The following is a 25,085-nucleotide window of genomic DNA, read 5'->3' as shown; positions in this document are numbered from 1 at the left end:
TGAAGCAAATTATACAAAAAAATTGATATAAATAATTGAGTTGGTTCAGCATGTTTATATTCTTGCTTCGTCAGTTTTACTAACTGAAACGAAATTTGACTTATTGTAAAACTCTAACACAAGCTGTGCAAACCCTACGTTAGCTTGTAATCAATTTATCAATCAAACCCACACAGGGAAGCCATGAATGAAATGAATGAAGCGCTAAATTAAATTATATGAGAATATAAAAAAAAACTAAAAAGAAAAACGTATCTGTACAACAGCACAAGACACAGCAAGAATCCTACACACCACACGGTAGGCAGCACCACTTCTCAAGTTGAAGAAATAACCACACCATAGGGTTTGGAGGCTCAACTTCCTCTGAAGATGCAGGTTGCAATGGTAACTCAGGAGGTAACTGCCGGTGAAATGCATTAACTGCAGCTGCAACACCGTCTTCATTCTCTATCAACTTTGCCATTTCTAGTACGCGAGATTTAACCTAAGATGGTTCAATTCCTGGTTAGAACGAATGCATGGTGTGCTATTTTGCTGCACTACTTTCACAGTAACCACATGGCTGGTAGTATAAAGATGAAAGCTTAAACATTTATAGGGAAATTGAATAAAAAGGAAAATTGATGTGAAGGATCAGAACAAAATATTGCAATCGTTTACCAAAACATAAAAACATGAAACTTTAATCATATCATATTTGATTTCATTTTTAAATGTACTTCCCACTGAGCAATGAGGAATAGCGTTGATGAATAATTGAAGGATTTGAAATATTTGTTTAGCATCTGAATCTCTACTTGCTTGTGTTCGTTTTAAGGAATAATTGAAATGTTGTAAGAATTTTTTCTTTTGCGAACATTCTAATACTTGTACATGGCAGTTGTTAGTGTATTTGATTTGTTTCAGTTAGTTGTTCCGGGATTGCATAACTCCGCCTATGTTTTACATGGCCGGTCCCAAGCCCGGATAAAGGAGGGGGAGGGCGTCAGGTAGTCGACAGCCGGCACTCCATGATCACGTCGAATCCTTATGAAAATGAATCCAGAACAAAATCGCGCTAAAGCTAGGGCGTCACCCGTAAGTGGCGCGCTGTGTGACCCGAGCACAGTGATAAGTGAGCAAGGGTCGCTGTATCTCCATCGGCACCCGGATGCAGTGTTAAATGAGCAAGGGGGCCATAGAAACTTCTTTTCGAACGACTCCACTCAAAGTTGTTTGGGAGCATATGCTCCTATCAACTTTACCCGGGACACACAAAAGAAGTACTTTGATCCTATTAGACGGGGGAGGGTGAAGAAGCTAGGACAGAAGGGTAGAGTTCAAGAGAGCAAAATGCGTTTAGGAACGTGGAATATAGGAACCTTAACGGGAAAATCTATGGAAGTAGTGGAAGTTATGGTGAGGAGAAGGATAAATATTATGTGCCTACAAGAAACTAAGTGGGTTGGTAGTAAGGCAAAGGATCTAGAAAACTCAGGGTTTAAACTTTGGTATTCGGGCACAAATAGAACGAGAAACGGTGTTGGCATCATCGTGGACAAGACCTTGGTACAAGATGTTGTAGATGTCAAGAGGGTAGGAGATAGAATCATGGCAATCAAGATTGTAATAGGACAAGAACTTATCAATGTGATTAGTGCGTACGCACCTCAAGTAAGGTTGGATACGAGTTCGAAGGAGAAATTTTGGGAAGATCTTGGAGACTTGGTGCAAGGAATTGCTCAGACGGAGAAGTTATTTATAGGAGGAGATTTAAATGGACACGTGGGCAGGGAGACAGGCAACTATGGAGGTTTTCATGGTGGCCATGGTTTTGGGGAGAGAAACGAGGATGGGGAAGCTATCTTGGATTTTGCAATGGCATATGATCTCTTCTTAGCCAACACCTTCTTTAAGAAGAGAGAAGAACATGTGATCACCTACAAGAGTGGGTCGTCAAAAACACAAATAGATTTTCTTCTAATGAGGAAAGGGGATCGTATAACTTGTAAGGATTGCAAAGTTATACCAGGAGAGAGCGTGGCTAATCAACATCGCTTGTTGGTGATGGATGTACATATCAAAAGAGTAAGACAAAAGAACAAGACTTGGAAGTGCCCAAGGACTAGATGGTGGAATCTAAAAGAAGAAAAACAAGCCATTTTCAAAGAGAAGGTAATCACCCAATGTATGTGGGATAGAGAGGGGGAAGCTAGCCAAATGTGGGATTTCATGGCTAGTTGTATCCGAAAAGTAGCAAAAGAGGTATTAGGAGAGTCCAAGGGCTTTGCCCCACACCAAAAGGAATCTTGGTGGTGGAATGAGGAGGTACAAACAAAGGTGAAGGCTAAGAAGGAATGTTGTAAAGCCTTATACAAGGAGAGGACCGATGAAAATGGTGAAAGGTATAGAAAAGCGAAGCAAGAGGCGAAGAAAGCTGTCAGAGAAGCTAAGTTAGCGGCTTACGACGATATGTATAAACGACTAGATACCAAAGAAGGAGAGTTGGATATCTATAAACTAGCTAGAGCAAGGGAAAAGAAGACAAGGGACCTAAACCAAGTGAGGTGCATTAAGGATGAGGATGGAAAGGTTCTTGCTACAGAGAACGCGGTTAAAGACAGATGGAGAGGTTATTTTCATAATCTTTTCAATGAAGGACATGAAAGGAGTGCTTCTTTAGGGGAGTTGAGTAACTCAGAAGAGTGTAGAAACTACTCTTTTTATCGTCGAATCCGGAAGGAAGAAGTGGTTGTAGCTTTGAAGAAGATGAAGCATAGAAAAGCAATAGGCCCAGACGATATACCAATCGAAGTGTGGAAAGTTTTGGGAGAAACAGGTATAACATGGCTCACTGACCTTTTCAATAGGATTTTGAAAACGAAGAAGATGCCAAATGAGTGGCGAACGAGCACTTTGGTGCCTATCTACAAGAATAAGGGCGACGTACAAAATTGCATGAACTATAGGGGTATTAAGCAATGAGTCATACAATGAAGCTCTGGGAGAGAGTCATTGAGCATAGATTGAGGCAAGAGACACGGGTTTCGGACAACCAATTCGGGTTCATGCCAGGGCGCTCAACCATGGAGGCAATCTATCTCTTACGAAGATTGATGGAAAGATATAGAGATGGGAAAAAGGATTTACACATGGTCTTTATAGATTTGGAAAAAGCGTATGATAGGGTCCCAAGAGACATTCTTTGGAGGATTTTAGAGAAGAAAGGAGTACGAGTAGCATATATCCAAGCTATAAAGGATATGTATGAAGGAGCAAAGACTGCCGTAAGAACTCATGAAGGACAAACCGAAAGCTTTCCCATAACTGTAGGATTACATCAAGGCTCATCCTTAAGTCCTTACCTTTTTGCGTTGGTAATGGATGAGTTAACAGGACATATTCAAGATGATATTCCTTGGTGTATGCTTTTCGCAGACGATATAGTGTTGATAGATGAAACTCAGGAAGGGGTAAATGCAAAGCTTAACCTTTGGAGAGAAGTGTTGGAATCTAAAGGTCTTCGCCTAAGCCGATCAAAGACAGAATATATGGAGTGCAAGTTCAGTGCAAATGGAGGCCAAAACGAGTTAGGGGTGAGGATCGGAGATCAAGAAATACCAAAGAGCGACCGTTTTCGTTACCTAGGATCTATCTTGCAAAAGAACGGAGAATTAGATGGAGATCTCAACCATAGAATACAAGCTGGATGGATGAAGTGGAAGAGTGCATCCGGCGTGTTGTGTGACCGCCGTATGCCACTGAAGCTCAAGGGAAAATTTTATAGGACGGCAATAAGGCCGGCGATGCTGTATGGCACAGAATGTTGGGCGGTGAAACATCAACACGTACACAAAATGGGTGTAGCGGAGATGAGGATGCTTCGTTGGATGTGTGGGCACACGAGAAAGGATAAGATTAGGAATGAGGATATCCGGGGTAAAATAGGAGTAGCCGAAATTGAAGGAAAAATGAGAGAAAATCGGTTACGGTGGTTTGGACATGTGCAAAGAAGGCCTACTGACGCTCCGATTAGAAGATGCGACTATGAGACAGAGGTTCAGGGCCGAAGGGGTAGAGGAAGACCTAGGAAAACTTTGGAAGAGACTCTAAGAAAAGACTTAGAGTACTTGGCTTTAACGAATGACATGACACAGGATCGAGCACAATGGCGTTCTAAGATTCATATAGCCGATCCCACTCAGTGACTTGGATTTTCCAAGTCTCCAACCGAGAAGTTTTCCTCACTCGGGAAATTAAGGGAACACTACCCCAACCTACATGCTCCACTCAGAAAGCTTCAACATACAAGCTTCAACAAAAGAAAATTCAAAGAACTTAGCGAAGAAGGCTTTGGTGTATTTAACACAATACGTTGAAATGAAGGAAAGCTTATTTATTGATATCCCCGATAAGCTACAAATATGTACATATACATGAGTCAAAATAAACACACAAGAGGGAGCCTTCACAAAGGTTGCTTAGGAGAAGTCTCAGCAGTCGGTAGAGCCCCAGAAAGAGAAGGCACTGGAGGGGGATCATTTGCAGCCTCAGTACTGGACAGAACCCTAGAAGGAGGAAGCATCAGAGGTTGATCATTTGGAGCTTCATTACGCGGTACAGCCCCAGAAGACGAAGGCAATAAATGTCTTTGGAACAAACCCACAAATCTCTGATGATCAAGTAAAACCTGACCATCAGTTTCCTTCATCTGGTCAAGCTTCCTCTTCATGTTTGTAGCATAGTCATGTGCAAGCCGGTGCAACTGTTTATTCTCATGCTTGAGCCCTCTAATCTCCTGTTTGAGACTCATCACTTCAGCCGCCAATGATTCAACTTGGCGGGTTCGAGCAAATAGGCGTTGGGCCATATTAGACACAGAACCTGCACACTGAACACTGAGAGCCAGCGAATCCTTAACAGCTAACTCATCAGACCGTTTGGAAAGTAGTCTGTTATCCTTGGGAGTGAGAAGGTTCCTGGCCACCACCGCAGCGGTCATATCATTCTTCATCACGGAATCCCCAACGGTAAGAGGACCAGTAGGGGAGACGAAGGATGGGCGCCATATGTTGTCTGGAGAAGGCGGGGCTGCCTCTTCAACAAGGTTCAAGTCAAAACGACGGTCGGAGGGGCCAGACATTTTCAAAGGTGTTAAAGAGAGAAGAGGTCGGACAAATCAAGATCTTAGAAGTGCGAATGAAGCTTCTACTGGTGGAGATTCAAGTGTGCTTTGGAACTTAATGCTAGCCCCTATAAAAATCTGCACTCGACGGAGCTTCAGAAATCGAAGAGGCGCCTGCTCAGAAATCGAAGAGGCGTTTGCTTTCTCAAAAGTTGGGCTGCTTAGAGATCACGAGGGTTGATCTCAGAAATCGAAGAGGCGTTTGCTTTCTCAAAAGTTAGGCTGCTCAAAGACCACGAAGGCCGATCTCAGAAATCGAAGAGGCGCTCGCTTTCTCAAAAGCTGGGCTCCCCAGAGACCACGAGGGCCGATCTCAGAAATCGAAGAGGCACCTACTTTTCCAGCCTTGTCAGCACCTGTCACACGCACACTCAGCTTTGCGGAAATTATGAGCATTCTGTCAAAGACTTCTGGTGAAGTAGAAACAGCACTAACAAAGTTTAGACCCATAAATTTTGAAGGTCTAGCTACCATATTATTACCCACAAGGGTAAAGGAACAGTACCACTGCTGGATAATTGGAAAGTCCCTGTGTGTCAACCTCTGTGCTTCGTGGCAAGGTAGACTAGCAAACATGCCCAACCTTTACTCACATTCGAGAAAACACTCCCAATAAGATTGCTTGCTCCAAAATCGAAGAGGCACCGTCCTCCGAATCTAAAGAGCCAGACTCCCAACATGACTACTTTCTTAAAAATCGAAGAGAGGGTAAAGGAACAGTACCATTGCTGGATAATTGGAAAGTCCCTGTGTGTCAACCTCTGTGCTTCGTGGCAAGGTAGACTAGCAAACATGCCCAACCTTTACTCACATTCGAGAAAACACTCCCAACAAGATTGCTTGCTCCAAAATCGAAGAGGCACCGCCCTCCGAATCTCGAGAGCCAGACTCCCAACATGATTACTTTCTCAAAAATCGAAGAGACACTGCTCCCCGAATCTCGAGAGCCAGACCCCCAGCATGATTGCTTTCTCAAAAATCGATGAGGCATCGTTCTCCGAATCAATCGAAGAGGCGCTCGCTTTCTCAAAAGCTGGGCTGCTCAGAGACCACGAGGGCCGATCTCAGAAATCGAAGAGGCACCTACTTTTCTAGCCTTGTCAGCACCTGTCACACGCACACTCAGCTTTGCAGAAATTATGGGCATTCTGTCGAAGACTTCTGGTGAAGTAGAAAGCACATGAATCTTACTGTTCAATCACCCACTTCCCACACGCAACAATAACTCATGGGTACCACAGATAACTTTGCCAAAGTTCTCTGCCAAAGTTGAGCACGTGAAGCTTGCAGCTCCCACTACATCGCTCTGACCAAGAAAGGTAAAAGAATAGCAAAGAAACGCAAAGAAACAGCACTAACAAAGTTTAGACACATAAATTTTGAAGGTCTAGCTACCATATTATTACCCACAAGGGTAAAGGAACAGTACCACTGCTGGATAATTGGAAAGTCCCTGTGTGTCAACCTCTGTGCTTCGTGGCAAGGTAGACTAGCAAACATGCCCAACCTTTACTCACATTCGAGAAAACACTCCCAACAAGATTGCTTGCTCCAAAATCGAAGAGGCACCGTCCTCCGAATCTCGAGAGCCAGACTCCCAACATGACTACTTTCTCAAAATCGAAGAGAGGGTAAAGGAACAGTACCATTGCTGGATAATTGGAAAGTCCCTGTGTGTCAACCTTTGTGCTTCGTGGCAAGGTAGACTAGCAAACATGCCCAACCTTTACTCACATTCGAGACAACACTCCCAACAAGATTGCTTGCTCCAAAATCGAAGAGGCACCGCCCTCCGAATCTCGAGAGCCAGACTCCCAACATGATTACTTCCTCAAAAATCGAAGAGACACTGCTCTCCGAATCTCGAGAGTCAGACCCCCAGCATGATTGCTTTCTCAAAAATCGAAGAGGCATCGTTCTCCGAATCTCGAGAGCCAGATACCACAGACCACTTTTTCAAAGTGCTCTGACAGAGTTAAAACATGTGAAACTGGCAGCTCCCACTACCGTGCTATGACCAAGCAGGGTAAAGGAATAGCATTACTACTTGTTGTTAGGGAGACTCCTATATATGTCGACCTCCATCCCCAACGGACAGGCAGACCTGCAAAAATGCTCAACCCTTCATCATATCTGAGAGGGCAATTCCAACGAAGCCTTTCGAAATATTCAGCTTTCTTTCCCCCCGATAATACCTCTGCAAACAAGCTATACTAGAGCAAGAATATCTCATATCATCAGGGTTAAAAGCAAGAGTATCCCATATCATGCTTTTTCCCTGTCTTTTCTTTTGGCCTTGTTTTTACCTGCAAGACAAGGAGAAAGAGAGCAATCAGTCAGCACTTGGAATCAAGCTTCCAGCTAGGAACTGACTGCCTGGAACCCCTTACCTGATTACTTACCTGGCATTGCTCTCGAGTACTCATCTTCAACATCTTATGTTTCCAGGGAAGATTCCGCATCTGCTTGAGGAACAGATAGGGCAAGTGCGAAGGATACAAGGAAGCATGTGGAGACAAGCGTAACAGCACACGTGCCGATACATCCATTACTCTGTCAAAAGCAAAAGTATCCCATATCAGCAGGGTGGAACGTACTCTAGATTTGATGGACTTGTTTTGACCCTCAAATTCTTCAGTCGGCCTTATACTCTGGAGGAAACCAGAAAAACCCTCCAGCTCAGTTCAAGAATAAGCCTGTGGAAAGTTACTTCTTCAAAAGCAAAAGTATCTCATATCATCTCTTCTCATTTTTCTTCTCTTTATCCTTCATGCTGCTGCAAGATGGGGAGAAGGTGAACAATCAGTCGGAGCTCTGATTGCTTACCTTGTCTGTCACCTCTTTCAGCAGACCCCCTAGCTCGGCGACTTGGGGGACTCCTACTACATGGTTTGTATCGCGCTTGACCAAGCCTGAAACTACAAGTAAGCTTCAAGTGAAATTGATACATTACCTTGTGCATCTCCACCAGTTAAAGATACCACCCCTTGATGGAGGAAGAGTACTTCCAGAGAAGATGCCACATCTACCTATGAGACAGAGAAGGCAAGTCAAGACGACACCACACTCCGATACTTAGAAGTTTCGTGATTACGAGATTACGAGATCATTCTCCCACAATATTTCCTAATGTCATTTGTACTAAATCATTCACTTGTACTCACTAAAGGAGAGCTTGAACCTATGTACTTGTGTAAACCCTTTACAATTAATGAGAACTCTTCTATTCCGTGGACGTAGCCAATCTGGGTGAACCACGTACATCTTGTGTTTGCTTTCCTATCTCTATCCATTTATATACTTATCCACACTAATGACCGGAGCAATCTAGCGAAGATCACAAAAAGCGACCGTTTTCGCTACCTAGGATCTATCTTGCAAGAGAACAGAGAATTAGATGGAGATCTCAACCATAGAATACGAGCTGGATGGAAAGAGTGCATCCGGCGTGTTGTGTGACCGTCGTAGGCCACTAAAGCTCAAGGGAAAATTTTATAGGACGGCAATAAGGCCAGCGATGTTGTATGGCACAGAATGTTGGGTGGTGAAGCATCAACACGTACACAAAATGGGTGTAGCGGAGATGAGGATGCTTCGTGGGATGTGTGGGCACACGAGAAAGGATAAGATTGGGAATGAGGATATCCGAGGTAAAGTAGGAGTAGCCGAAATTGTAGGAAAGATGAGAGAAAATCGGCTCCGGTGATTTGGACATGTGCAAAGAAGGCCGACTGACGCTCCGGTTCGAAGATGTGACTACGGGACAGAGGTTCAGGGCCGAAGGGGTAGAGGAAGACCTAGGAAAACTTTGGAAGAGACTCTAAGAAAAGACTTAGAGTACTTGGATCTAACGGAGGACATGACACAAAACCGAGCGCAATGGCGTTCTAGGATTCATATAGCCGACCCCACTTAGTGGGAAAAGGCTTTGTTGTTGTTGTTGTAGTTGTTCCGGGATTGCATGGTTTCTGGTTCTGCTTAGCTTGTTCTCATGCTGTTGAATTATGTTTTTTGTGGTCTGGTCTAAATCCAGAGCAGTTTTTCCTACTTTTCGTAGTTCGCGTACTCTTGAAGGCTGTCTTTTGGTGCAATCAGGAATTTAATCTAACCTGGTTTCGTACAAGGTAATGCTATTAATGCTAAAAGTAAAGCCACATGGGTTCACATACTGTGACTTGTTAGCTAATGCATTGTTAGCTCATTCATGAACAGTTTAATCTTTTGAGGTTCATTGGCTGTCTAACATCGACCAATAAAAACACACCTCTCACACACTCATTCATGTGTAATTGCTCCATGAATAAAATCTAGTGGCGGCGGTTACAAGGAATTTGATTCAATAAGAACTAAGAAGGAAGAGATACTAAGGATGAAGAGCAATCTTAAGTGGTCGCAACTTTGAACAAATTCGTAGAATGATTTCTACAAGGCACCACACCCACCAATTTCTTCATTCATATAACAAGCAAATAATTTTCAAAACGAGATATATTTTGTTGATTAAATAAGGCATGAATACAAAGCAGTAATACCTCTGGCTCCAGCATAAATCTAATAGCATTTGACAGGCTCTCAACACTGAGCTGAGAAATAGGTATTGCTGCTGGCCCCAAGCCTTTCTCATGTATCCTATCACCCCAGAAGAACTGATCGCCGAAGAATGGCACGATGGTTGTTGGACACTGTATATCGTAAAATAGTGCAATTAGATAACATCCAGCTAAAAAAATTAAAAAAAAAAAAAACCAAAACAATGGTAAAAGACATCCATTCTTCCAGAAATAAATGATTTAAAACGACCACGCTGACTGAAAAGAACATTACCCCAGCTCTCAATCCCGTAGCTGTGGTCCCAGCACCACCATGATGAACCTGCATATTTGTGATAGTACAGCTTTCAAAAACATGCAGTAAAAATCAATATCTGCAATTGATATCGTTGTACGGGTTACATGAGTAGTAATTAGTTAAAAAGGAACAAAAAGGTGAAACCATAAAATACAACATTACCACTGCTGAACATTGAGGAAATAGCCAATCGTGAGGGCAGTCCTCCAAGAGGAAAACATTATCAGATGCTTCTGTAACTGAAACACGACATGCAAACCAAATTAGAAGAAAAGATATCAGACACGTTTTCATTAATTTAAAGCAAGCGACTAGAACAGATTTTCTTGTTCCCGCTTTTTGGTTTAAATACCCTTATAATGAAACATGTAATGGTAGTCAACTGAAGTTCAAAACACATAAAGGACAAATTTAACAAGAGAGACAGAGAGAATCATAAGATGGTGCCATCAGAAACATGAATTGACAAACCAAAACACGTAATACCCAACAAAGAAGTTAAACCAGACTGGAATTTCCAAGAACATATTAAAGCATGAAACTTAATTTTAGAAAGAATACACTTACAATTACCCAGGTCCCCCCAACCTCTATCAATTATTCCTCTCTGTCCTGTATCTTTCAATGCCTCCAATATCATATCAGTAGTTTTCTTGGGATCATCAAGCGGCTTAACAAGAAACAGGCAAAATTTTAGGTTCTAATATTTTCAAGACCTGACGAAAACATGATTTTTTTTTTCAGCCACAAATGTGAATTCTGACAGAAATAAAGATAAAAATCAAAGTATTAAAACAACTTGAGAAATAAGTAAGCAGCCACAATTACACGTATCAAGCAATTTAAGTGATTGGTATTATTATCAAGGTATTCAAAGAGCCCCCTAAACTTCTCTAGGAGAAGATGCATATATTACTACACAAGATAATCATCAATTTTCAAGGAACAATGCGAATCTGCAAAAAAGTTATATGAACTTTCCTAACGTTCAAGCCAAAGTACTGAAGATAGTCCCACCAATCCTTCCAGATTCGACTAAGCTTGAAATAAATTATTAGCCTATTTCCTTATGGCTTAATCTGTGGGGGCTAGTGGCTGTCCAACTCTATCAGCATGTTATCTATAAGTCTAAATTACAAGCCTTATTTACATTTTTAAAACAAAAAGAACCCAAGACATGCACCAGCTGATAACTGAATCCCGAAACTCTCCTAGCCTTATACAGAAATTGAAACGTGAAATATTTGTAACACTAAATACATTATATAAGTTAATAATAAGTTATTCTCTATCAATGTAAGACTTTAACAACGTAAAAGACTACCAATTTCTGGCCTCGGTTATTCGCAAATACTAGATGTCACACCACTCAGAAGAGAGTACACATTAGTAAGGCCACAAAAAGAGAATATAATAACTGATTTAGAGAAAACACAGGGTTACTCATCTAGTTGAATAGATATTTGAAGGAACCTGTTTTGCTAATTGTCATACTATATGAAGAGAAAAATGACAAGAAAAGAAACTAATAGAAGAAAATATATACCATGCTTCCAAAGCCAATATATATAGGTTTAGGCCCTTTCTGAATCCATTCAACAAACTCATCTTGAGGTTGATATTTCAACCCTAGGTTTAAGAAACAATAACCAACAACATCCACAAGAGATCCCCAATCTGCATATATCATACCCCGTCAAAACCTTCCAACAAATATACCACTGTGACTGGCAGAAGAGTCTAATAAATATCGAATTACTTACCACTTGGCTTTGGCACAACATGAGGACTCCACATATAGCCTGTAGGCAAATGAGATATTGATCCGTGGTATGTGCTGAAGTATGCAATAGGAGGAAGCTTCAACTTCTTTTTTCTGAAGTCATTAATATATCCCCGAATGCCCCACCATATCAACAAATCCACAACAATGTATGAAAGCTGGATGTGGCAAAGAGAAATGGAATTATATTTGCCATCAATTAATCCAGTGGTCCAACCATATGACAATAAAATAAATAGAAGTAAATACCAAAAAAAGAGCATACCCAATAACCAGCACTTTGAGGTACACGTGCCAGCGGGTGAGGAAATTCATAAGTAGGCCTGTCTATAGAAAGATAAGTAAGATGGCATAACACAGAAGAGAGTTCCCCGCAAAATAAACCAGCATTCAAGACATAACATACTACTGGAAAACAAAAATAAGAACATAACGTTTCCTTTAAGCTTCCTTAAATAGATTTCATTTTGTAATTTTATTCATGTCAACTTGAAACCCCAATGTAATCCATGTGACCAAGAAAGTTTTCCTACTTTTTCTACTTCCAAATGGTATATATAAATTAATTATACTTGCATACGCTTGACACTTGCTAAGATCGATCTAATGAAGAAACTTAAGAAGGTAATCCATAATCCTAAACATCTCTTATTGGTGAAGACTAAAAGACTCCAAATCGGAGCATTCTAATCCCTTCTTTAAAAGTGTTTTAATACAGGACCTAACTAGTAGGATCACAGCCTGAGTTGCCTCCTTAGAATCGTACTAGAATTGAATTGTATAATATTATTATGTATACTGGGAAACATTTTAGAAACTCTAGCATGTTTCCAGACTGTCAATTTGAAAAACTCTTAAAGTGGATTCCTATTTGAATGAGTGGTCCAGATTGAATGTCTAACTCAACAAGTCATAGCGTCTGGCAAGAGGACAATTACTCTATCAAAATAAAGCACGAAAACAAGTGGTCAAAACTTACGTCCATGGCATTGTGAAGAAAATATGAAGGGGTACTCCAAGAGCTTCTGCAACATGAGCATGTCCTGCAAACCAAACCACATGATAAAAGAAGTTGCTCACGATTGAACTATATCTTTTTTGATAGAAGAAGAAAAGATGTAGAATAAGTTCATTACTCACACTTTATATTTTCACACAACCATAGAGACAGATCTAATTACTACAAAGGTCCAATAAATAAGGGTCTAAACCTTTTGCTAACTAAATATTTCAGCGCATGGCTTCCAAGTTCCAACCACTCCAATAAATAAGGGTCTAAACCTTTTGCTAACTAAATATTTCAGGGCATGGCTTCCGAGTTCCGACCACTATAGTCATCAGTCCAAAATCAATATTCTAATTTCGAGTCCAACGGGACCCTATCATCTATAAACTACAAGGGATGGTCTATATAAAGGTTTAATTAATCTTGATTGAACCAGCAAGCTCCAATAACAAAAGATGATGTAAGACGCAAGAAGTCTGAAATGAAGTGTTAACACACATAGGACATAACATTCTGAGAAAACAAACAGGGCCAACTCATAAGCTAACAACGCCACTTTCTAACTTAATTGGCAATAATACTTCATCATAAACTCTTATGTCAGATGTAATACATACGGACTTACCAGAAACATAATTCAATTGAAGTGACATTAAATATTCCACTTGTAATAACTCACCATAAGCAGGAGGGTTTGCAATAATTGCCTGTGCCTTAAATGGTACACCAGTTTCTATATCTGGTTCTGTGCATGCTGGAAGAAGAGATTCAATAATTGCCTTCAGTTGCTTTCTTTGTATTGATATTTCCGCTGGCCCGGATGGAATGAGACCTTTATTTCTGGCCATATCTAAAATTAAATGGCACTAAATTTCAGTTATTCAATAAAGCACTTGAGGGGACAATTTGGGAACATTAAACATATTTAGAGTAACTAGTGACATAAATAAGAGCTCCAAGAATTGGAAAATCTTGAATTTTGGCTAAAGAGTAAAGAATAGTTGTAATTTTAAATTTTTAAGGTGGTCAATAATCAATCGAATAACTCAGCTTTCACAATTACAACTCAGCTTTCATAAGAAAATTATGCAGAGAGGAAGAGTGAGTTGTGTGCGTGCACATGTGCGTGAGAGAGAGAGAAAGAGAGAGAGGGAGAGAAGTTCCCAAGTTGTTCAGATTAAGGTTCAGCTGTAAGAGAGAGAAAGTAAACAGCAGAGAGAGCAAACAACAACAACAACAACAAAGCCTTATCCCACTAAGTGGGGTCGGCTATATGAACCACATATAAACTCACACCATATCTGACAAAATAGACAGAGACATAGGAAGTGATCTACCAACAAGATTGCTACCAAAAATGAGATAAATTGCTGTATATCATTAAAAAAAAGTACTTCCAATATAGGACCTCTTACATCCTGCCAAAACACGAGGATCGCCACCCAACGGATAAAAGTCTACACCAGCTGACTTCACAAAAGAACTGAAGTTAGCATGAGTTGCCAACCTGACATGATGGCCAAACTCCTGCAAGAAAAGATCAAACCATCTACAACCATTCAAACATGCAGGAAACATATAGACAATAAGGTACATCATTTTTCAAACAAGGGATACAGGAATATGTCAATGATGTTTAAAATTTAATATGCCTAGCAGCCTAGCATCATAGCATGGCCTACCTCTACAGGTAAGAGCTATAACAATTAGTGCCCAACAACGGTAAATTATTCAAAACAAAGTCATCTTGTTATGTTGGACATGCCTGAAATCTCTTTGCCATAGCCAGGAAAGGCTGTACATCTCCTCTTGTTCCAACAACAAGTATGCAAATTTTCAACCTTGGAATTGACTTGATGGTATTGGAAGGCATCTCATCAAGATTGATGGGCACATCTTCAACAGTGTGGAGCTCTAACAACTCAGAGGCAACAGGTGCACTTTTTTCTAAATCAACTTCTACTCTTCCATCATTTTGTATCTTGACCATCTCAACAATTAGTTTTTTCTGAAAATCAAAACCGGAGAAACAATGATCAACCAAAAGGAGAATGTAAGAGTAAATAAAACCATCTGCATTCCAAATTTTGTTAATAAAGAATTGGGGGGAGCGGGAGTGGGGTGGAGGATAACTAGCAACCTCAGTGGTTGGAGCCGTCAATTATAACTCAATTTATGTCACAGTCATCAGGTACTGAAAAAAATATAAGATACTGTAAGACAGGGACTGTCATACACTCATGCTTTTCAAATAAAATTAGGGGACAACATTTGGCATCCATCTATTCAGCATGAAGTTGCAGCTTCATGAAAGAAACTAGTCCAACAAACATGTTTCTAGTTCTGATAGGTGGACAAATTAAAAGTTGAAAGCAAACAGGGTATGAGAACAAGCAACCACGCATATGATAGTATCTACCTTTTCACGCTCTGACAGTCTATCCAGCTTTAAGTCATGCCTTCCCTTCTTCTCCATCATGGATCTAGAGAATCTAATCTCATGCTCCTTAATCAGCAAACCTTTGGGAGTGCCAATAGGCGCTGTGATTGAATTGTCCAAACCTTCATGAACATACGTGTACGTATCAGTGAGCAAATAGATAAATACTAAAACAAAAGAAACAGAAATACTTAGGATCCCAGTATGCCGTTAAAGTGCAGTACCATCTGGGGTCAGCATGATCACATCATTGTACTAATTAGACTATTACTTTGGATCATGATCGCATCATCCTATGATTCACTGAAAAGTTTAGTAAAAGGATTGGCCACAAGAACAACAATAGTGTAACATAATCATAGGTATTTTCACAATTTAGATAGTATTTATTTTAAGAACTATTCTACTACTTCAATCACTTTTTTTCGTTTCTTTTCAGCATCGCTCTAGAACTTCAGTCTGGTCATCTAAATTCCAAATTCCAAGACATATTTATACCTAAGGAACTTCACTAAATAATGGCTGATTACTAAACTAAGAGCACAACTAACATCCTGGCAGTATACAGAAATCCTACACTTGAGTTTTAAGCTAAATCACGAAACTCCTTTCCGCATTGTATAGACAATAACGCGTAACAAATTTTGGTTCATTGAGTTTCTCGGTTAAATATTAAGTAATTCCAGGTTGTCAAGAAACAATTAGAATCGTATAGTTCACCCTAAAGAGAAAGAACCTGGTCAACTCTCTTCAAGGAAAAGCTTCATTTTTAGTCCCTCAATGCATAACAAACAACAAAAGCAACTACAACTCAGACTGCGTGGGAGCACTAACCTCTCCAAGGTGAAGAACCACCATTGAATTCTTTTTCCTGAAAAATCTCTAAAACCGAAGAGGGCCGTGCAGATTTTGTCTTCTGCTTCCTCTCTCCCTGAAAAGAACCTGCAACCAATTGTTAAATTGAATACTTGTTATCCATTTCCAATCATAAATTTCGACAACTTTGCAGAAAATACTTACTCTGTCCTTGGCTGCTAACACCTTCCTCTTCCAAATGTTTCAATGGATGGTCAACCCCATTGCTCCCCATTTTGCCTAGTGCACGGGGTTGCGCGACAAAAACCGACCAAACCCCAACTCCGACAACCTTAATCTCAGCTCCTTATATCCATATTCTTAAATTCACTAAAACATGAATCTGAAAAAAGCCGTGAATTGAAGCCACCAACTAAACCCAACTGCAATAACTTACAATTCAATTCCCACAATCCAATGATTCTACTTAAGGATGTGAAGAAACACAAACACAAACAAAAACAAAATCCCACCAAAACAAAAAACCTCAAACCCTTAAACAAACCACTTCCCAATATCCAGAACTTCAAAATACAAGACAGAGAATCGCTGAAACAAGCAAAAACAAAAAAAAAACAAAAAAAAAAAAAAACACAACCCACAAGCTCAAAACCCAAAAGTCGAAATCATCCAAATTTAGCTGTTCCACTCACAGATCATCGACAGCTTTTGACCAAAAGACAGCAACCATGACTACCAGTCAGTCAAAGCGTGGACCATTTGGTGGGCGAAAGTTTAAACCGCCTTTGAAGTTCGAAAGCAATACCAAAACTGAAGCAAACGTGCTTTTTCGACGGATTTAAGCTGAAAGCATAGGATCCAACGAAAGCGGAAAGCAATTATTTGGGTACTAAGAAATTCTGATGCGCAATAAAATATGGCGCTTCAACTTGAGAGGTCCTATAAAAAATTGCTAGAATACAGGGAAGGAAGTTGAAGAAAATTTTGGAGTCTTTGAATTGAGAGGTTGGGTTGTTAAGGAAGGGGGACTAAGGAAGCTTCTCTCTGTCTGGATTTCAATGGAACTTGGACATATAATATGAGACAGTGTTGTACTTCGAACCGACTACTGGTCAAATTTTTGGTGCTTCAGAATTTGAGGGTGTAATGTGAAAAAAGTTAGAATCTTGTGACCGATTTTAGAAATCATCTTCAAGAGTGTGAAATATAATTAGTCCTATATATATTTAAGAAATTGATTGACATTCCAAAAAAATTAATCATGCAATTTAAATGCTCTTTATTTAAAAAATAAAAATTCTTATAAAAAAAAACATAATTAAAATCTTAAACGCCAAATAATATTTCCCTATATTTATCGCATACTTCTAAATCATTATTTTGCCTTTTACTTTTAATGGGAAAGGTAAGCACTTTTTTTTTTTTAAAATACCAGAATTACTCAACCAAACCAACAGTCTGGACACCTCAGGGGAGTTGATTATCAAGGGCTATAGAGTATTTAATCATAGTACCCTCGACAGGATATGATATTAGGTTATTGTCACATATTAAACTTTTCATACTAATTTAATATCAAACTCGTCATTTAATTTCACACCTAATAAAAAAAAACACAACTGAAAACAAGAAACTAAAAGGACATTTAATTTGAACTGAACAAGGATAAGACAACACTACGGTTTGATGTCTAACTTGAGAGAGACAAAACAAATGCGACCAAAAAGATAATGACATTTTATTCACTAAAATGGACCGATTGAGAAGGTGTGACAGTGAGAATATTGCTTTTAACCAACCACTTCAATGCCCATTCATCATAGTATTTAATGATTATACATGTTAGATAGTGTAGCCATTACATTAGATCAGTTTCACAACCTTACCATTGATTGAAACAGATAGAAACGGGTTGTTATAGATTGTTTTGTCTAGTGACGCCTACTCTCTTTTTTATTTCATTTAGAGGCGTCATGAATTGAGCCCTATCAATAAGCCATTCTAAGAGCAACTCCAGCGTGCTTTTTATCCCGATGGACCGGCAATTCCAATCACCCAATGGCCCCAGCAATTGGCTCTAGCCCATGCAGGCAATGGAGCTCAGGCCGGGTGGACAAGCTAGGCGGGAATCCATCGCCCGAGAGCCTGATGGTTGTGTGATGTGTGGTTGACCTCAGGGTGACCCAATTCGTTTTCCTTTGTCAGAATCTGGAAAAAGATTGGGATGCATGCAGGGAATTAAGCCCTCCAATTAAACCACAAGAATTGCAACACAACAGGATTTAAAGCTCAAGCACACAAGATAGTGATAGAAACATCATCTGGGTTCAAGATTGAGAGCTCAAGCTCTCGGCTTCAATGGTAGGACGTCGCACCATGCACCGATGTCGCATGCAAGGCCATGGTTGGGTTCCTTGAGTTCCAAGGATTCTAAAAATATTATTTTTGAGCTTGATTTGTTGAAGGTTTGAAGAGGAAGGAAGAAGAGAGCTCACGAGAGTGAGCTGGAAAAGAGGGAGAGAAAGAAAGAAAAAGGAAGAGAGAGATAGAAAGAAAAGAGAGAGGAAGAACCGGTCAAATGAGGGGAAAAGAGGAAAGGGTGATGGGGATGTATGGATTGGGTGAAAAAAAAATACTAATATTTTATTACCTATTGTCATGACTATTCAAGAAGTTAGGGGTGGAGATGCAAAAAACAGTTATTGTTCATTAAAGGCAGTTATTATTTACTGTGTGGATTCAATAGTGAGTTGCCTTAGGAGGCCTTTGCAATGCTGAAGTTACTCTAATACCATGCTAAAATTTTAGAGGGATAAATATTAACTCATTATTTAATCACATTGATATGGTGTCCAACTTAGACCTTACCACCTACAATACGTCATGTGTGAAACTTTATCACAAAAAACTCAAGTAATTCTTTTTTGTATAAAAACTGAGCTTTTAATTGCTGCATAAACAAAAGTACGAAGAGCTTATCGAAGCAAGAGGGGCTCTGTAAAAGAGCGCCTCACCATTTTGCTCACTAATTACAATCAATTATAATTCTTCAACTCACTTTTCAGGAACCAAAGCACTTTTCAGAAACCAAAGTGGTTCCTCCTCCATTCATGTATTAAAAACTCCATTGCTAGTCCATATTTCACTAATTCATAAGTCACCATGTTGCCTTCGCGTGTTTGCCATCGATATAAAAAAACGACTTAACCTACTCTTCAAATCATCAATCTCCTCTAAAATATGGTGATCCATATCGAGAGATCAAGTCCACAACCCCTTTAGCATCAAGTTTCAACATAATAGCATGAGCGTCATATGCAATTTGCAAATACGAATCCTTCCCTTGCTGCCAACAATTATGTTGTCCAAAAATCGAAACAACCATGAACGCTCCATCAACATTTACTTTGAATAACCCACTGGGGGATGAAGCCATCTCAACTCCTCTAAAGAACGTCCCTGCCTTGATGCATTGATTTGGTACCACCTGAAATTCAAAAATAGGGCATTCCGCCCACTTTCTAATAGCATGGCTTGTTAGCTTCTTACCGTAGGAATCCTCTCACACATCGTTGTCCAAATACTCCACACCAACTTAGCAAAAAAACTGCAAGTGGCATTTTACTACAGTGGTGGAAAGGTGTTGAGCTCTTGCATGACAGTCTGAGTTCAAACCCCTGAAGCAAAAAAAACTACGATCATCTCTATTGCTAGATAAAGTGACTGCGAGTGTGAAATACCGTTTCTGAATTTCACTGTTTATTGACGTATTTTCTATTTTGCAATTTTATTTTATTTTCGTTGAATTTGAAACTCAATTTGACTCTTTAAAGTTTGATTTGACTTAATCACGCTCGATAAGCATTACTTACGAATTTCTATAATTTTAGACTTTTTATTTGATTGTTATTTCAACTTTGTGCATAGAGAAAGTACCTTGGCAAATAAAAATATCAATGTAAATTTGTAAGTCGCACCTAGTGCTTGTGATTAAAAATCTATAAGGTGCGAGTTGTGCTTATGAAATTAATCTCTCACATAAATTTTGACAATGTTAATCAACAAATTAAATGATTTCTAATTTGGTTTTTTTTTCTCAAAGTTCATCGTTAACGGGTGACTTAGAAACTAGATGGTTTCAATCATCAAGAAGGTCCAAGTGAGAAAGTTACTAAAATCTCTTTTTAAAAGCCAATGATAGGTGAACTAAAAAAGGAATGAATACCCAATATATATAATAAACATTTTTCTTTCCATATAAATCTTATAGATTCTCGGTCATTATACAAATCGTGTGTGGTCGTATATAATTTACAGAACATGAAGTATTATACTGTACAAGGCCTTTTAAATGGCTACGTACCATCCTTAACTTCTAAATCAAGTTTCTACACAAGATTTTGTCATCTCCTTGACAACCAAAGCTCTAGCTCGATTGATTGTTACAAGACACAAATACACATGCTCTTGAAGCTCTTCCACTTGCTTCCTGAATCCAACATCAGTTTTCTTAAGCTCCTTCACAACCTGCAAAGAAAACTTATCCTCTCTCCTCTCCAAGCAGAACCGGATCATCGCCTTGTTGTGTTCAACCTCATCATGAAGCCTTGCCACAAGTCGGCTCATCGTGTCGAAATCCCTATTCAAAATATAAATCCCTTTGGCTGCCACATCAAGTTGTTCTCCAACTTTGGTAAGAATCCTACTTCTGAAAAATGGAATGCTACGCGGTTTTTTCTTGAAGCTTTTAAATGGGAAGCTGATGAGAGCTGGCCCCATGAGCAAGGCAGTGAGAGTATGTGCTGCTAAAACAATAGCGGTTATAGCAATCAAACTACAAGCTGCTGTTATGCAAATCCCAGTCGCCTTTTTGAAACATTTAATGCGCTTAATCTTCCGCGACACCTTTTTCCTCATCGACTTTAGGTGGTGCAAAACCGACGAGTACTTTTCATGAATGAGCTCAAAGTCATGGTTATTAGGGTTTGAAAAAGGGTTAATGTTGTTTTGAAGTATGAGCAAGTTTAGCTCCGAAATAATGGATTTGATTTTATCCGGTGAGTATTCTTCAAATTTATCAAGTTCTTGTTGAACAAAGTGGTAACTGGATTGGACATGGTTGATGCTTTTTAAGAGGTGGCTGCATATTTTTGAGGCTTCAGCACTTATGTCAAAGTAGTTGAGCATAAGGCCTTTCAATTTAGGTTCCTTCGAAAGAATTGCCGAGTCAAGGATATCTGGTATGGCTTCTTGACCAGGTTCTAGGAGGACTTCTGTCAATTTGTGATCATGGTTGTAATTCAAAGGAGATGATGATGGCTCGTTTACAAGCAACTGAGCTTTGTTGAAGAAGTCTGCATAGGATTTGGTTCTAAATGCACTTAGGTACTCCTCGTTTAGATTGAAGCTTTTACGAACTTGCCTTATCACTTCTTTCCCTGAAAACGATAATCCAAAATTGGTAATCCATATATATGAAGACCATCTTATGCTTGCGAAAGATTCAAAGTGCTACCAACCTATCATGCAGTGTATTTCTCAGAAGAGATTTATCATGACGAGTGTAGCAATAATTGAGCATGATGGTAACAAGAGAACCCTAGAAAGACCACTTTCCTCTTTCTGCTAAAACTTCAAGTTGATGTCTTATTTCTTTCCCAACATATATAGATACAAGATAGGTACATATTGTTCTCAAAACTTGGTAACCAGTTAGTTTTCACATTCAAAAAATCCAACAGGCAACATGGCAAACCACATGCTATAGAGTTCTCTCTTTTAGATCTGTTAACCCAGAGCTTAGAGTAATATGGCATAGAACACAAAAAAAAGAAAATACATACGTACATACATACATACATATATATAAAGGGAAAAAAGAGATGAAGATATACATACCCTTTGCAATATTTGAAGAAGCTCTAAGTTTTGCCCACATCTTTTGGTCGATCTTTAATTTAGAAGAACAAAGTCGATGTCGATCTTATGTAGGCTACGAGGACGAGGTAGCTCCCAAATTTTAAAGGAGAGATCTATAAATGATGTCGAACTCATAACCCCACTATATACGAACCTTGTAAGAAAGAACAATGAATGAGGTAGCTATTCAACTTTCTAGCTAATTAGTTTGTTCATATATCTTTGCTTTAATAAAGCCTCTAAAAGTCTGTTTAAGGATTGTAGTTCACGCTGTAATCTCATATGAGAGAGAGAGAGAGAGAGAGAGAGAGAGAGAGAGAGAGAACTTCTCCAATTTGTTTGCAAGCTTCAAATGCTAAATTTGCTGAAGAGCCTTTCCCTCTTCAGGACCTTTTTTGCATCTGAAAATCCTCCTTTGGCCCCTCTTTATTGTCTTTATGTACATTTTCTTCTTACATACAGCTATATATAAAACTTTATATGATTACTTACACCGTCTCTTTCTTAACCTAGAGGAGTATCAAGGAGTCTGATCGAAGCCTACAAGCACATAACATCGCAACCCCTCGATTTAGGGCATGAAAATTACCATTGAACGCAAAAGAACGGAGAATTAGATGGAGATCTCAACCATAGAATACAAGCTGGATGGATGAAGTGGAAGAGTGCATCCGGTGTGTTATGTGACCGCCGTATGCCACTGAAGCTTAAGGGAAAATTTTATAGGACGGCAATAAGGCCGGCGATGCTGTATGGCACAGAATGTTGGGCGGTGAAACATCAGCACGTACACAAAATGGGTGTAGCGGAGATGAGGATGCTTCGTTGGATGTGTGGGCACACGAGAAAGGATAAGATTAGGAATGAGGATATCCGGGGTAAAGTAGGAGTAGCCGAAATTGAAGGAAAGATGAGAGAAAATCGGTTACGGTGGTTTGGACATGTGCAAAGAAGGCCTACTGACGCTCCGATTAGAAGATGCGACTATGGGACAGAGGTTCAGGGCCGAAGGGGTAGAGGAAGACCTAGGAAAACTTTGGAAGAGACTCTAAGAAAAGACTTAGAGTACTTGGATCTAACGAAGGACATGACACATGATCGAGCACAATGGCGTTCTAAGATTCATATAGCCGATCCCACCCAGTGACTTGGATTTTCCAAGTCTCCAACCGAGAAGTTTTCCTCACTCGGAAAATTAAGGGAACACTACCCCAACCTACATGCTCCACTCAGAAAGCTTCAACATACAAGCTTCAACAAAAGAAAATTCAAAGAACTTAGCGAATAAGGCTTTGGTGTATTTAACACAATACGTTGAAATGAAGGAAAGCTTATTTATTGATATCCCCGATAAGCTACAAATATGTACATATACATGAGTCAAAATAAACACACAAGAGGGAGCCTTCACAAAGGTTGCTTAGGAGAAGTCTCAGCAGTCGGTAGAGCCTCAGAAAGAGAAGGCACCGGAGGGGGATCATTTGGAGCCTCAGTACTGGACAGAACCCTAGAAGGAGGAGGCATCAGAGGTTGATCATTTGGAGCTTCATTACGCGGTACAGCCCCAGAAGACGAAGGCAATAAATGCCTTTGGAACAAACCCACAAATCTCTGATGATCAAGTAAAACCTGACCATCAGTTTCCTTCATCTAGTCAAGCTTCCTCTTCATGTTTGTAGCATAGTCATGTGCGAGCCGGTGCAACTGTTTATTCTCATGCTTGAGCCCTCTAATCTCCTGTTTGAGACTCATCACTTCAGCCGCCAATGATTCAACTTGGCGGGTTCGAGCAAATAGGCGTTGGGCCATATTAGACACAGAACCTGCACACTGAACACTGAGAGCCAGCGAATCCTTAACAGCTAACTCATCAGACCGTTTGGAAAGTAGTCTGTTATCTTTGGGAGTGAGAAGGTTCCTGGCCACCACCGCAGCGGTCATATCATTCTTCATCACGGAATCCCCAACGGTAAGAGGACCAGTGGGGGAGACGAAGGATGGACGCCATATGTTGTCTGGAGAAGGCGGGGCTGCCTCTTCAACAAGGTTCAAGTCAAAACGACGGTCGGAGGGGCCAGACATTTTCAAAGGTGTTGAAGAGAGAAGAGGTCGGACAAATCAAGATCTTAGAAGTGCAAGAATGAAGCTTCTACTGGTGGAGATTCAAGTGTGCTTTGGAACTTAATGCCAGCCCCTATAAAAATCTGCACTCGACGGAGCTTCAGAAATCGAAGAGGCGCCTGCTCAGAAATCGAAGAGGCGTTTGCTTTCTCAAAAGCTGGGCTGCTTAGAGATCACGAGGGTTGATCTCAGAAATCGAAGAGGCGTTTGCTTTCTCAAAAGTTGGGCTGCTCAAAGACCACAAAGGCCGATCTCAGAAATCGAAGAGGCGCTCACTTTCTCAAAAGCTGGGCTCCCCAGAGACCACGAGGGCCGATCTCAGAAATCGAAGAGGCACCTACTTTTCCAGCCTTGTCAGCACCTGTCACACGCACACTCAGCTTTGCGGAAATTATGGGCATTCTATCGAAGACTTCTGGGGAAGTAGAAAACACATGAATCTTACTGTTCAATCACCCACTTGCCACACGCAACAATAGCTCATGGGTACCACAGAAAACTTTGCCAAAGTTCTCTGCCAAAGTTGAGCACGTGAAGCTTGCAGCTCCCACTACATCACTCTGACCAAGAAGGGTAAAAGAATAGCAAATAAACAGCACTAACAAAGTTTAAACCCATAAATTTTGAAGGTCTAGCTACCATATTATTACCCACAAGGGTAAAGGAACAGTACCACTGCTGGATAATTGGAAAGTCCCTGTGTGTCAACCTCTGTGCTTCGTGGCAAGGTAGACTAGCAAACATGCCCAACCTTTACTCACATTCGAGAAAACACTCCCAATAAGATTGCTTGCTCCAAAATCGAAGAGGCACCGTCCTCCGAATCTCGAGAGCCAGACTCCCAACATGACTACTTTCTTAAAAATCGAAGAGAAGCTTCGTGGCAAGGTAGACTAGCAAACATGCCCAACCTTTACTCACATTCGAGAAAACACTCCCAACAAGATTGCTTGCTCCAAAATCGAAGAGGCACCGCCCTCCGAAT

General features: G+C 40.2%; 2 protein-coding genes and 1 long non-coding RNA gene across 3 annotated transcripts; 1 reads left to right on the top strand and 2 right to left on the bottom strand.

The window, feature by feature from the left end:
• Positions 1–17,189, bottom strand: LOC126586921 (sterol 3-beta-glucosyltransferase UGT80B1-like). Its single transcript, XM_050251882.1, has 15 exons — positions 16,265–17,189; positions 16,079–16,186; positions 15,224–15,366; positions 14,570–14,812; positions 14,220–14,331; positions 13,484–13,654; positions 12,778–12,841; positions 12,064–12,121; positions 11,779–11,956; positions 11,562–11,692; positions 10,583–10,685; positions 10,178–10,254; positions 9,992–10,039; positions 9,700–9,849; positions 1–487 (listed from the first exon to the last, which is right to left on the bottom strand). Exons 1-15 carry the CDS (start codon positions 16,332–16,334, stop codon positions 287–289), a joined length of 1,857 nt encoding a protein of 618 aa, XP_050107839.1. The 5' UTR covers positions 16,335–17,189; the 3' UTR covers positions 1–286.
• LOC126586932 (uncharacterized) lies at positions 4,126–24,590 on the top strand. The gene is made up of 2 exons (XR_007610934.1): positions 4,126–5,151; positions 24,088–24,590. It is a non-coding gene; the product is annotated as an uncharacterized LOC126586932 (long non-coding RNA).
• LOC126586925 (UPF0496 protein At1g20180-like) lies at positions 20,263–22,570 on the bottom strand. Its single transcript, XM_050251886.1, has 2 exons — positions 21,959–22,570; positions 20,263–21,498 (listed from the first exon to the last, which is right to left on the bottom strand). Exons 1-2 carry the CDS (start codon positions 21,996–21,998, stop codon positions 20,441–20,443), a joined length of 1,098 nt encoding a protein of 365 aa, XP_050107843.1. The 5' UTR covers positions 21,999–22,570; the 3' UTR covers positions 20,263–20,440.
• Positions 24,591–25,085: the final 495 nt, after the last annotated feature.

This window comes from Malus sylvestris, chromosome 10 (assembly GCF_916048215.2).
Source record: "Malus sylvestris chromosome 10, drMalSylv7.2, whole genome shotgun sequence".
Classification (NCBI taxonomy): domain Eukaryota; kingdom Viridiplantae; phylum Streptophyta; class Magnoliopsida; order Rosales; family Rosaceae; genus Malus; species Malus sylvestris.
This window is presented reverse-complemented; position numbering and strand designations above follow the sequence as displayed.

Excerpts from the sequence above, each read along its gene's own strand:
- LOC126586921 (XM_050251882.1), bottom strand. The coding sequence starts at position 16,334 with ATGGGGAGCAATGGGGTTGACCATCCATTGAAACATTTGGAAGAGGAA. Across the intron at positions 14,332-14,569 it reads CTATGGCAAAGAGATTTCAG|GAGTTTGGCCATCATGTCAG; the intron begins GCATGTCCAACA and ends CTTTTCTTGCAG. Across the intron at positions 488-9,699 it reads GATTTATGCTGGAGCCAGAG|GTTAAATCTCGCGTACTAGA; the intron begins GTATTACTGCTT and ends GAACCATCTTAG.
- LOC126586925 (XM_050251886.1), bottom strand. The coding sequence starts at position 21,998 with ATGTGGGCAAAACTTAGAGCTTCTTCAAATATTGCAAAGG. Across the intron at positions 21,499-21,958 it reads TTCTTCAAATATTGCAAAGG|GGAAAGAAGTGATAAGGCAA; the intron begins GTATGTATATCT and ends TATCGTTTTCAG.